Source organism: Osmerus mordax, chromosome 1, assembly GCF_038355195.1.
Source record: "Osmerus mordax isolate fOsmMor3 chromosome 1, fOsmMor3.pri, whole genome shotgun sequence".
NCBI lineage: Eukaryota > Metazoa > Chordata > Actinopteri > Osmeriformes > Osmeridae > Osmerus > Osmerus mordax.
In genome coordinates this window covers 396191-410203 of record NC_090050.1, presented here as the reverse complement: position 1 = coordinate 410203, position 14013 = coordinate 396191, and the positions used below count along the sequence as shown (strand labels likewise).

Sequence of the window (14013 nt, the reverse complement as noted above, 5' to 3'; positions counted from 1 at the left end):
AAGAATCCATACAAGTTTCATCCCTAATGGGCTTCACCCCCCCCCCCCCCCCCCCCCGAGAGAGTGTCCTCCCCCCTCCCCTACAGAGACAGTTTCACCCTTTCCCCCTCAGAACCCCCCGATGGGGAGGCGTGGCAGGCATGTGTAGGCCCGGCCCCACCAGCGTAGGTGCAGAGGGTTCCCGTCCAGCCGGATGTCCTCCAGGAGGCGCCGGACGTAGCTGCGGTTGTGACGATTACAGAACGTGTCCTCGCTCAGACTCTGGATGTTGTTGTTCTACAGGGACAAAAGAGAAGTAGGAAGGAGTGAAGGCCGCAATATGCTTCTCCGACTCAGTTTACGGATGGGCGGGCTTACGGATACGGATGGATACGGACGGATAGACTGCGTTAATGGTTCTCCGTAGGCTGTGGGTGCTGAAAACAATTTACCGCCAGAAGAGTAGGTGGCGCAACGGTTTTTTGTAAGTCGTCGTCGAGTGTTTATTTACCTAGGTTATCGAGAAGTCGGAGCAAATTTACAAATGAGCTGTTTCATCAATAAAATACGCACATTTTCAGCAACTACACTACCCATTTCTCGTCACATTTTAATTCAGATGCTGATTTACATGTACTGTTTAGCTGAAATATGAATTGTAAAAACTTAGAGCAATGGCGGTCAAAGGATTCTGTTCGTCCTGTTTATCACGGCAACCCCGCCCCTGACGCAAGCGGTTCTTAATACTGACCAATCACAGCCAAGGGGGTATCCATAACTATCCGAAATTACGACGGATAGTTAGAAAATTCAGGAGGTGCACGTCAAGCTCTCCGGGGCTCTCCGAGGGCTCTCGGAGAGCTCGGAGAGGGCATTCCCCGTAAAGGAGGGCGTTCCCATGTGTCCGTTTTTTGGAAAACGGAGAAGCATATATCGGCCTTGAGAAAGAGAAGAGTGTGTGAGTGTGTGTGTGTCGTGTTTACCCACCTGCAGGTGTAACACTCGCAGACTTTCTGGCAGAGGCGTGGGGATGTAGTCTAGCTTGTTATTGGAGAGATACAGGAACTCTAGTTGACTAATATCCTGTCCAGGTAGAAAGGACAACATGTATTACGGCCATTAGGTAGAGCCCCGCCTCAACAACTTCAAGCTGCTCTCTCCCCAGTTACGGCTCAGTCAGCAGACCTACAGCCTGAGCAGAGCATCGTCTGGTTCACGTCAGAGTCTAAGGACATTAGGAATGTTACCCAAAGATATAGGAGCTCATCCTCAATAAGTGTGTGTGTTTAAACAGCATACACCAAGTACGGAAACAATAGCGTAAAAGTGCCTTGAAAAGAAAATGCATATTTCAGCATGAGTGTGTTGATTTGGGCTGGGCTGGGCAAAGCCTGCCTGCGACTCCTGCATATATACCTTGAAGGCTTCCTGCTGCACGCCGGCGGAGGTCAGGTGGTTGCTGCGGAAGTCGATGAGTCTCATGGTGGCTGGCAGTGCTGGGAGGATGTGCAGGTTGTTGTCAGCCAATAGCAGGTCCTCGAGCTGGGGCAGGGGTAGGAACACATCTTCATCCATCCCAGAAATCTGATTCCCTGTGAGATCAATGCGCTTCAGTTTGTCTGGAAAAAAGGAATGAATACAAGTAATCAAAAGTTGCATCATGTCTTATAGAACACAGGAAAGAATCATATTACTCTTGTTAAAATCGCTTCAGTTGTGTCAACACAAGCAGTGCAACTTGATGGTTAGGGTGGTAGGTAGTGTGGGGCTGGTATATGAAGGCTACTTCTCTCCCGTCATTCAGTGTGTGCCTGTGTGTGTGTATACTTACTTAGGTTGACAAAGTCAGTATTCTTGACATGTCTGATCCGGTTGAAGCGGCCATAGAAATGTGTTGTATCTTTAGGAAGAGGAGGGATCTGTTCCATGTCGATGTCGTCGCAGTACACACTCCCTCCGATACACACACACAACAGACACGTGGGCATTCCTGCAGAAAGAGGGATAACAGTGTAATGTTAGCAATAACAGTGTAGTCTTAGCGTGTAACGGTCTCCATCAACACTATCTAAAAGCAAGAAAAATTTGCGGCATACGTTTATTATACATATATTATTAAAAAAATAAAGAAATATTAAAAAGTAATTGCTTTTGACTGCAGTAGAAATATGGGTCAATAACATTGGTCAGAAATTGTATTTGTGAATAAGATAGTCATAGTCAGTCAAATCACAAAAAAAACAACAAACAAAAAACTAACTTTGGGCATTTCAAGATATTTATTTAGTTACATGATACCTTATTCACATTTTTCCTAATCTATTAGTTTCAGGTGGGAAGCTGACAACCTGGTGACCTGGTGTAGCCCAAACAACTTGGAGCTCAATGCTCTTAAAGGGGTGATTGACTGTTTTTTGGGGGTATTTCACACTGTTGCTTAAGGTCTCCGAATAGGGTATGTAACATTGGTTGGGCTGAAAATGGCCCGGGTGCTGTTCTATTCCCACTGATGCTTCCTGTGAATTTGTCCCGGGAAAAAAACGCTAGGTTTTCTCCTTTTGTGGTATGCTCATGAATATATAGATGAGCTGCGCACTGATTGGTTGGTTTACAACGAGTGAAGCTGCGGAGCAAAGACACAACACAGCCAACAGCACTCACTGAAACAAGAAGGTGGAGACTTGAAATAAAAACGTACAAATAAATCTATTGTGTCTACACAACATTGTTTTCAACAGATTGACTAGATAACATTTGAAATGATTACGTTAGTTTCCACTTCTGTTGTGGAAGCAAACAGGATCGACTTATGTGGGTAACGTTAAAACTACAGCTTAGCAAACAAACTATCGTGATTCAACTCAGCTTCAGTTAGCTCTAGCTAACTTGCTGAAAAATTGATCTGGACAAACATGCATCTTGAATTGTAGATTTACATGACAACACAGGTTATTTATTTGAATGAAACACAGTCAGGAACATGAAATAACGTAATTGCCAATAAAATAAATCATCAGACATTCTACCGATGCTAGATGCAGGCAGGATACGTTAGCATTGCTAATAACTGTTAGCCTGTTACTGACAACATCATACTACAGCTTGCGGTTGTGATGAACATAAGGTCGGAACATCACCTCTTTTCAGCAACAGCTTCAGAGTAGGGATGGGCGATACCAATAATTTTCTTTTCGATCCGATTGTACTTTCAAGACCAGTATCGTCGATATCAATACCGATATAGATACTTCTATGAAATATTTTTATTTTAGTAATTTTATAATGCATTCTGAAAGCCATCGTTATTAATATTAAATAAACCGCAATAGACATTACGTGTCTGTGTTGCCTCCTCTGCTCGCGTCAGCTGTACCTACTTCGTTGTGCTCTTTAGGGTGTTTAACTTTTAGATGCTTGTCATGTTTGTGGTATTGCCACAATGGCGTATTGTTGTTTGACAAATGTCACATAAAGCTTCATCGTTGTTAACTGGAGTGAAATAAATCCAGATTATGCTTCGTTTTCTGTCCGTCATGACCGCAGCAATGCACTCGAATCTGCGCTGAGTGTGCTTTCACTGAGTGAGAGTGAGAGAGCGTGGCATGCTGCCGCTGATGAACTCATGATAAGCACAGACACAGCAGAAGAATTTTTTTTCCCATTGACTTTCTTATTTAAGTAAATTTCTATACTATACGGCCTACAACTATTATAAAATATTCTAAAATCACTTGTTTAAAAGAAATCCCAGGTAGGATCGATATCTCAAATTGAGAATCGATCCTTTTGATATAATGCCAGTATCGAAAATATCGATACTTTAGGATCGATCCGCCATCCCTAGAGCAAATCAGAGCAAATCCTTCTTTACATTGTCGTAGGTTTTCAAAACTGTCCTCGGTGAAATGGTTCGAGCAAATGTGTAATTGAGGGTCGAACTGCACAGGGATCTTCTCATAGACAAACATCACAGCCCGTCGAGTGTTTGGTTCCTTAGGAAGACTCTGAAAAGTGTCCGCATTCCCTGTACAGCCTGGAACACTGCATTTACCATCGTAGGTAAATATGCTCGAAAAACGTTCTTCTTTGTAATTCTGTGGAAGTACACACCAAAATTTGCTGCGCGCTGCTCTGTGTTTTTTGACCAGAGCCAAAAAAGGTGGGCTTTTTCAAAACCTACCGTTTTACAGCCAAAAAAATTATTGTGAGATTTGCATAGGAAAGAGGTGTCAATGGACTTTGAGGTTCACTGTATGTCAATTTTACCCACTGAACTGTCGTTATTCAACTGTGACAAGGTAAATTCAGTTCTTCATTAAATGACCCCTTTAAGGCAGTGGAGATGTTTGTGGACTTCAGGAAGAACTCATCCCCCACTCAGCCCCATCACCCTGTGCAACTCCCCAGTCAACACAATAGAGTCCTTCCGCTTCCGGGGCACTATCCTCTCCCATGACCTCAAGGGGGAACTGAACATCAGCTCCCTCACAAAGAAAACACAACAGAGGATGCTTCCTGCTGCAGCTGAAAAAATTCAACCTGCCAAAGACAATGATGGTGCACGTCTACACAGCCATCATTGATTCTGATTCAGAATAGATTATGGCAAAAACATATATATATTCAACTGAATTTAGCCAAATTTCCATTTGTCCCAATAATTATATGGCAAATGAATATAAGAGTGGAAAATACTGAACGTAGGGTTAGGGCATGCAGAACACGTGGCAGTCCGGTACACTGTTAGAGACGCAGTGGGGGGGAATTTGTACATCCTCAGCAAAAGAAATATCTGACTATAGAAAAGTTAACTGTCAGCATGTTCTCCACATCTGGGTTTAACAGCTTATTTTGAAAAACAGACAACATGAAAAGTTTATATTGTTTTCCAAACACAAAGTTAACTTAACAGTTGAGTGCCTGGAACTATTGACTGAGAATGTGAAGCCGATTGGAAACCTTGCTGCTTGGGTGTTTACAGACCAATCAAAGCTAATGAGCTAAACTGTCATCTGTGTTTATCATGGGGACACTTTGTTTGAGGTAAACAGGGGGGAGTATGTGAACTTAATAAGCCACCAAAATTCCTTCATGAACTTTCCCAAACCTTAAACTTAATCTTAACATCAACCAGATCATCAGATATATAAATTATATTCTGTTGACAGTTTACCAATGTAACAAATGTACTGATGGTCTATATTAAGCTTTGGGAATTAAGAAATATATGGAAGATATGTTATTTTTATTGTCAGCTCTACATACAGTATTATAACAAAAGCTTTCGGAATCAGCGGAGGATATTAAGAGTCAAGCTAAGGATTGGGATGAAGGGAATGCATTTTGTTATTTTGTGTGCATTTTCTCCTGATAGGACTGTCTAAAATGTTTAGACTTTTGTGGGATGTATCTGTAATAGCATCTAGCATGATGAATGCATTTTCATATATACTAGATCTGGGTTATGCACACACACACACAAACACACAGTACAGTGACTTACCCAGGCCAGTCTCTGGGCCAAACAAACCCGGTCCTCTGAAGTCCAGGGTGACGGGTGGCGGGGGAGTGGTGGGCCGGGGGGGCAGCGCTCCCCCCTCTTCATACTCAGAGGGCTCAGTGGCATGAGGAGGGGTGGCAGGGGCTGCCGGGGCGACAGTTCCCACCTCAATCTGCCAGTTAAAGGAAAGGTATGAGGAGATCACCAAGATGGTGCCTATGATGGCAGCCTCAGACCGTCGGTGCGCCCTGTTTTGTCTTGTATTGTCTGTTAATTCAGTGTTCTGACAGGATTTTTGGAGTTCTCTAACCAGAGACGAACTTCTAAACATCAGGGAAACGACTCCTGTGTATTTATTTCCCACTTTTCTCCTTCCAGCGGCAGAATTAGTGGCCATTCTTGTCAAAGCCACGCTAGGCTTTGCTCATGCAGCGAAACGCTGTCGAAGGGAAAAGCAAGCTGGAGCGCTAGTGCGGCTACGCAGACGCGGGATCCGAACTGTGCTTCCAAGTTTTTTCCTCTCCAACGTACGTTCACTGTGCAACAAAATGGACGAACTTCAGCTACTGATGGTGAAAAACCATCAGACAAGGCTGTGTGATTTGATCCCGGACACCGCGTTACAACTGGCAGGCTTTCAACTCCTGAGAGCTGATCGGGACACAGCACTCTCTGGCAAAACGAAAGGCAGTGGTATTTGTTTTTACACTAACAGTTGCTAGTGTGTAGATATGACAGTGATTCTGCAACATTGTTCTCCGGATCTGGAATCATTTTTTATAAACTGTAAACCTTTCTATTCGCCTCACGAATTTGCGTCGCTGATTCTGGTCGGAGTTTACTTGCCGCCGAGTCCACAGGCCAACGTCAAAGAGGCCCAATACATCCAGATTCCCTGGTTATCGTACTCGGCGACTTTAACAAAGGTAATCTCAGCCACAAACTCACCAAATACAGACAATTCATCAAATGCCCTACCAGAGAAGGGAAGCCTGTCTCACGTCCTCCACCATCATCCCTGTGCCCAAAAAGCCAAGGCCAACAGGACTTAATGACTACAGACCCGTCACCCTGACCTCTGTGGTAATAAAGTCTTTTGAGCGCCTGGTGCTGGCAAGCCATCACGGACCCTCTCCTGGACCCCCTTCAGTTTGCCTACAGAGCCAACAGGTCTGTAGACAACGCAGTTAACATGGCCCTCCACTTCACCTTCCAGCACTTGGACACACCGGCATCCTACGTCAGGATCCTGTTTTTGGACTTCAGCTCTGCCTTCAACACCATCATCCCCGCTCTGCTTCAGGACAAGCTTTCCCAGCTGAATGTCCCTGACTCCACCTGCAGGTGGATCACAGACTTCCTGTCTGACAGTTCAGTTGGTAGCACACGTCTCTGACTCCCGGTCCATCAGCACCGGATCCCCTCAGGGCTGCGTCCTTTCCCCTCTGCTCTTCTCCCTATACACAAACATCTCCAGTCATCCGTCCGTCAAACTCCTGAAGTTTGCGGACAACACCACCCTCATTGGGCTCATCTCTGGTGGGGATTCTTCAGGAAGAATACAGCCCCACTCACCCCCATCACCCTGTGTGACTCCCCAGTCAACACTGTGGAGTCCTTCCGCTTCCTGGGCACTATCCTCTCCTAGGACTTCAAGTGGGAACTGAACATCAGCTCCATAACAAAGAAAGCACAACAGAGGATGTACTTACTACGGCAGCTGAATAAATTCAACCTGCCAAAGACAATGATGGTGCACTTCTACACAGCCATCATTGAGTCCATCCTCACCTCCTCCATCACCATCTGGTACGCTGCTGCCACTGCCAAGGACTGAGGCGAGTGAGTAAGATTGTGGCCGACTCCTCCCACCCTGGACACTCTCTGTTACAGCTATTCCCCTCCGGCTGAAGGCTGCAGTCCATCAGGACCAAAACTTCACTCCATAAGAACAGTTTCATCCCATCCGCTGCTGGCCTCTTCTACAAGGCCAAGGACTCGCACTGAGAACCCGATTTCATCATGTAACATTTCATATTCTATATTTTATATATATATAGATATATTATATCTATATATATATATCTATTTGGGTGTGCTTTGCCTTCGGCAAGGGCACAACCTTTGTTCTCTCACATATATATTTATTTATTATTATTTATTTTCGCCCCCCTAAGGATCAGTCAATATTTGGACTACATACACAACGGCGGTGTCAAAAGGTTCGTCTTGGTAGCGATTGCGTTGGTTGTATTTTTATTTATGTTCCGTTGGATGGTTTAAGTTCAAATTACGTTTTTGTGGCGAAAAGTGAAGCTAACGGTGGCTAACTTGCTAGCCACAGTCACTAGTGATGTGTCATTCATGAACGATTCGTTCATTTTGAACGAATCCTTACAAGAACTCGGGAGTAACAAGTCCCCTCCAAGAGAGATTCGTTCATTTTCTCGTGGCCGTGCATCGGGAGAGGTAACTGTTTCCTCTACTAAACCAATGCAGGTCACGTGAAAAAGGATCTAAAGACTCGTACAAAGACCCAGTCGGGAAATGAACGAATCATTTCTGTTTCCTCTTGCTACCAGTACTGAGCCTATGCAGGTCACATGAAAAAGGATCCAAAGACTTGTACCCGGCAGATGAACGAATCATTGATCCAAAGACTCGGTTGGCAGAGGAACAAAACATTGATCCGAAGACATGGTCGGGAGGTGAACGATTCGTTCATCTGCCGGGTACGAGTCTTTGGATCCTTTTTCACGTGACCTGCATAGGCTCAGTACTGGTAGCTAGATGTGATTCGTTCATTTTGACTGGGTCTTCGGATACGGATCCTTTTTCACGTGACCTGCATAGGCTCAAAAGAGGAAACAGAAAGGATTTGTTTACCTCGTTCACTTTCCGTGACTAGGTTAAGTAAGTCATGAATGATATTCATTCACAAGTAATAATTACAGGTTTCGTTATTTCAACTTTTTGGTAAATTACTTTGAGTTCAGTGCGGCGTAATTGTGTAATTAAATGCTAGTGTGATAATAAATGACCATTTCAAATCATACAAACTGTCATGATACATTATTTCAATGCAGGAATTTATTTTAAAATAGTATCTGCTGGTTTACATGCACTAACCTACATGAGAATATGATATACGTGTTTGCCCCCCGTCCCCCCGTTGAAATGAACGAGTGACTCGAAAAAAGATTCGTTCCTTTTAATGAACGAGATTCAAAGAACCGAGTCCGTAAAAGGATTCGAACTTCTCATCACTAACAGTCACTGACGTGACTAATGTCACTACGTCACTAACGTCACGAAAACACGCGTGACTACCTGTAGCAGAACATTTGTTTCGCATCTGTTAACTTGGGGGATAGCTAGGCTAACTATAGCTTTACTGCAAGGCAGCTGCAGAAACGCCACAAGCAAAGAGGCCAGGGTGATAACTATTTACTCATTTTACCTTGTGATGTGAAACACAATTGTGAAATGTAATGTACAATATTAGCTGATATTATTAAGGAAGTAGGCCCACATCTACTTTCGGAAACGGTAGTCTACTATTTCACTGAAGCATTAGCATGACATTAGCCTCTGTTGCCCGGGCAACACATACTACAGTGGTCTATGATGCATCTGTTTTCAATCGTTAAAATAAACATTCCTCACAAATACATTTTCGTTGTAGGATTTATTATGACATTACATTTCAAGTAAACGATTTGTTGGTGAAATTATCATTACCTGTGGTTTCAAACCAGTGTTGCTCACTGCAACGCTGTAGCCTACGCGAGACACACTACAGAAACATCTACACAGCTGTTTAGGAAGTCAAACGGCGACAGAACATGTTCGGCACTCCCCTTACTTAAATCAAAAGTCTTTCAATAGGTGAAACTATCTGACTACTAACCTGAACTTCATTGCCACAGCCTAAACTTTGTCAATCTGTTCATGAAAATAATTAATTTCAGCCTAAACCGTACAACGGAACGTTAAATCCAATTCAACCAACGCAATCGCTAGCTACCAAGACGAACACAGCAGTAGTCTAGTACTGTACTGTAGTAGTACAATTTACCGGGGTAGCTTCTCCACACAGGGCTATATTGCATTTTGCGTTGTTACTGACAATGATCGCTAGCTACCAGTGAGCTTTTTAAGAATGAGCGATTTTCCACAAAATAAATGTCAAGCAGGGGCGGTTTTAGGCATTTTTTCATGTCACGTGGGGGGCGCACAAGCATAAAATAAATAAATACAAATCTCTGCGCCGTGAAGCGGTTTTCTCTTTTCTATCATTTCACTGTGTGGGGAATTGGCAAATTGGCGCCCCCTTCAGGCAGCTGCAGGCACCCCTGCTTGCTGAGAAGGTGCCGTGCACAGAAGCTGTGTGAAAAAAGGGGAGAGGGACAGACAGCTCATCTGACTGGGTCTCCCAAATGAAACGGACAATTCATAATATTATAAATATAGGCCTAAAGTTCCTGTTTTTTTTTTATTGTGTGAAATGGCGAATAAAAAAAATGGGTATAGGCTAACTCTTACGTTTGTTAGCCTTTTTGCTATGATGCTTGCTATGCAACAACAATATTTTGGTTTTAACTCAACAAACACGAGATAACATTTCACCATAATAGTGTTCTTTGCAACAAAACTGTAACAAGTTCAGTTATTATTTATTTTCATTATTTAGGTTAGGCCCTGTAATTAGCCAACGGAATTTTCAAATCTGTAGGTAGTTTCAAAGACGAACATTTGCTATTTGCTACAACTATATTTCATGACAAAGTATAGTTCAACGTCATAATTAAAAGTGTTCTTCCCTAAAAGTTATATTAATATAGCTTGTAATAACAGACATTTAGCGTGTAAGGGCATGTTTATGTAACCCTCCTATTATGTTTGGTATCAATTTGACCCCAGGCTGTTTTAGCTGTATAGAACATAATCGGTCTTACCACAACAGCCTTTTGATTTCAATGGGGGGGGGGGGGGGGGGCGGAGGGGCGAAGGGCGTCTCGCCCTGGGTGTAATTCAATGTAGAACCGCCACTGATGTCAAGCTTATTTACGTTTTTGGGGGCATATTTTCAGTTAGCAGATGGTAGGCTACTGTTTGAATCGCGATTCCATCTTCTACTGCAGGTAACGTCGTAGAATAATCTTCAAAGGGGGTTCTTTATTAATGAATGAATGCAATATGAGTAGGCTAAATGCCTGAAAATATCACAAGAAGGGAAAGGACGTTTAAGTCATAGAGATTAGGTCAATTTTTACACCGGTCTGCCAAATGTATTCGTTTTGATTCAGCTATGAGGCTGCCTCTTGCAGGGGAAATGAGAAGACATCTATTTCATTCTACACTTCACTCGTATTTTGAGTTGTAAATGAGCAGCAAAAAAAAGATGCTTTCAAATCTATGTAATCTTTATAATTAATAAGTATGCATTTTTATATAAAATATACAGAAATATCAGTTGTAAAAATGTCATTAAAAAACGGACCCCTGTGCAACCGACACAAGCAAGCACACCCTACAATTTCCCCAGAAATTTTACCCTCTCTAGTTTATATCTACATTGTTTAGCTCTTTCGTATATCGTTTAGCTCTCTAGGACATGTTTAGCTCTTTAGTATTAAACCTTTAAATTGTATTTATACATTCAGCTTTTTCGACAAAAAAAATAATTAAGAAATTAAAATTAAGATCCGTATATGTTTATTGTATGCACCTTCTTGCCACAGTAAATTCTGTGTTTGTGTTAACTTACATGGCAATAAAAACCCATTCTGAACTGATTCTGAACAAAATCAAAGATTAGTGATGATTAATGATATCTGTCAGTTTAGTACTCCTGTTCTCTCTGACTTCATATCTCCTCTCCTCTGTTGAGCTCTCCACTCCTGTTGTTGACAGTGTGTGTAGATGTGAGGGAATAAAACCTGGCAGGTTAACGGCTCCTGTCCCTCTGCCAGGGTTCCCGCAGCATGGCGGCCTTTGCCATTGAGTTTTGGACGCTAACTGTGGAAAGCGGATGGAACAACGAGGCTCTCCAGGGTGGTTTCCTGAATTCCCACAGTGAGTCAGTTAAGGACGAGTTGTCACAGGAGGGACCACAGAGTGGCCTTACAGAATTGAGCTGGAAAACCTGGGGGGTATTCCAGGTGCGGGTTTAACAAACTGTGACCCTAACCCTGAACTCTGAGTTGATCTACTTTAAAATGGGAAAGTCTGACTTTTCGGTTCCAGAAAAGCTGATTTGAATTTGGCGTGGGAGACAATTGCTGGCCGAGTCAATGCATACATTTCAATGCAGTATCCAGTCCATACATTGAACATTTAACCCCACTGTCCATTAATATTACAGGTGAAAAAGTGGTGGAGTTAATAAAATAGCATGTTCAATGTTCTATTAAATATAAAAACATACTACGAACAGGTAAGGCATATTTTTCTTAGGCCTATTAACTTGTGATTGTAGTCTTTACGTCACCTTGGTTTTACTCATATTCGACATGATACAAAGTAAATATCAGTTGGTGCTTATTTCAACTTGTAATAGCAGTTACCCCCAACAGAATGTCTTTCATCACAGGATGAGGATAATGATGATTAAGATGACGAAGAGACGTTTCCTGCCGCAGAAATGGATGCAAAGATGTATGGTACATGTATGGTAGCTACTGGTAGTTCTCTTCCCATGTAGGCCTACTTTTATCTACAGGCTTGTGTGGAATTACACTGACATTATGAGAATAATGAATAGAAAAACGATTAGCGCATTCTGATCCTGTTGAACAGAGCAAGGATGCAGTATAGAGTGAGATGTTCATTTAATGGCAGGTGAATTCTGCAGGTGGAACTGTGGAATTTAATGTCATCTTATGTATTCCCAGTTACAAGTAAATGAGTTGTACAAACTGCATATCATGAATAAAGTGCCAAAACTGACCAAGAGATGGTGTAGGCCTACTTAGGGTAGAAGAATAAAGGCTAATCTTGAGAAGGATTTGCTGGAACACCAGTTACAGGAGGGTGCATGGTCACAGGTGATGTTAATTGTAGGAACAATAGCCTATATAAATACTCATTTTTGAATTTCTATTTGGAGGCAACCAAATACAATTTCAATTATTTGTCTTTATTTCAGTGCCAAAAAGCATTTGGTCGGTTCTGAGTGCACGTCCACGGTGTGTAACATTTGCGATGTAGGCCTTAGGGCTGAATGTTCTAAAAATAAATAACGGAGTGTGACGGGAAACTGTAACGTTAACTTAGGTATTCATCAGGGAAGTAAAGCACATCGAATCGCAGTCTTAAAATCCTCTCCCGGCGTATAACTAAGCAAATAAAATGTTGTTCGAGATCGGTCGGCTGAACCAGGAAAGGACATCCCATGTCTGACAACTGTATCAGGCTCAGAAAGTGGGGGGGATAGGTAGAAATGCAGAGTTTGTCATGGTTCACAGAGTAAGTTACCATGGACACGACCAAAAGTTTTCGTTACCTCTCTTTCTGGAACAGAAAACCCGGTGTATGCCTCTTTTCAGGGTTAACCAACTCAAAGTTTTCAGTAAACCTGCTACCTGGAATACCTCCCTGGTATGTGTGTTTGTCCTCACCTCTTGGTTTACATCGTTGTAGTCAAAGCTGTCCCCGTAACTGTTGAGGTCCATGTTCTCCCAGTCTGTCTCTCCAGTCAGGTCGTAGTTCTCCAGGTCAAAGCCATCTTCGTCGGTTCCCGGACCCTGTTGTGGGGCACATTCCCTGGGGCTTGAGCCCAGAAGGGTCAGGGCCAGAGCCACCACCACACACTGCAGCGCCATATAAAGGTCTCGCACGCAAATGTCTGTATAGAGATGGGGCAAAAAAGGGCAAACTGAAACGGAACTGGTCATTAATGAGTGAGGAGAATGCTGTGAAGTGTTTCTTGCACTGTTTGCTACAAGAGAGCATAAACGCTCTGTTCATTCGCGTTTTGAGCATATTAGACTTTGTATGAACTATTTTGATTCCTTTGTTACAATGTCAGTTATGAACTCAATCTGTTCCTTTTGGTTTCCTGCAAAACCCGTCCTCTGCCACGTTTCCCCTGTCTGGAGACAGACCCTTTTCACATGTTCAAACACACAAATTAGTGATTAGTTCAGTTAGTTAATCAGTTAGTGATTGACACCTCTAAATTTCGTACATTACCACTTCTGTACATAAATGAAGCGATGATGCTGCCTAACTAAATTAAGTACATGAAAGAAACAAACTTAATCATCTATAAAAATATGTTTCTTGTAGTCTTTGTGGTTGCACTAGCACATTCCTTCCCTGTATAAGGTGGTTCTGTGGGACTGTGTGTTTGTCCTCTGGTCTCAGAAGGGAGGACAGGGGCACCCAGAAACTGTCCATCCAAGAGAGGTTTGTTGAGTTGTTAGTGAAAATGCTGGAGGAATGTTTGCTTTGAAAGCTGACATGAAGGTGCGAGTCTGGCTTGACTGTCTGGGGTATCTAAAACTATATCCTTTGAGAAACAAGTCAGA

At 42.8% G+C, this 14013-nt stretch overlaps 1 protein-coding gene across 1 annotated transcript; it reads right to left on the bottom strand.

Annotated features, from left to right (window-relative positions):
• Positions 1 to 108: 108 nt before the first annotated feature.
• optc (opticin) lies at positions 109 to 13305 on the bottom strand. Its single transcript, XM_067240033.1, has 6 exons — positions 13102 to 13305; positions 5483 to 5651; positions 1811 to 1969; positions 1396 to 1598; positions 967 to 1062; positions 109 to 276 (listed from the first exon to the last, which is right to left on the bottom strand). The coding sequence occupies exons 1-6, from the start codon at positions 13303 to 13305 to the stop codon at positions 109 to 111; spliced, it is 999 nt and encodes a 332-aa protein (XP_067096134.1).
• Positions 13306 to 14013: the final 708 nt, after the last annotated feature.

Excerpts from the sequence above, each read along its gene's own strand:
- optc (XM_067240033.1), bottom strand. The coding sequence starts at position 13,305 with ATGGCGCTGCAGTGTGTGGTGGTGGCTCTGGCCCTGACCCTTCTGGGC. Across the intron at positions 1,970-5,482 it reads TGGCCCAGAGACTGGCCTGG|GAATGCCCACGTGTCTGTTG; the intron begins GTAAGTCACTGT and ends CTCTTTCTGCAG. Across the intron at positions 1,063-1,395 it reads TGCAGCAGGAAGCCTTCAAG|GATATTAGTCAACTAGAGTT; the intron begins GTATATATGCAG and ends CTACCTGGACAG.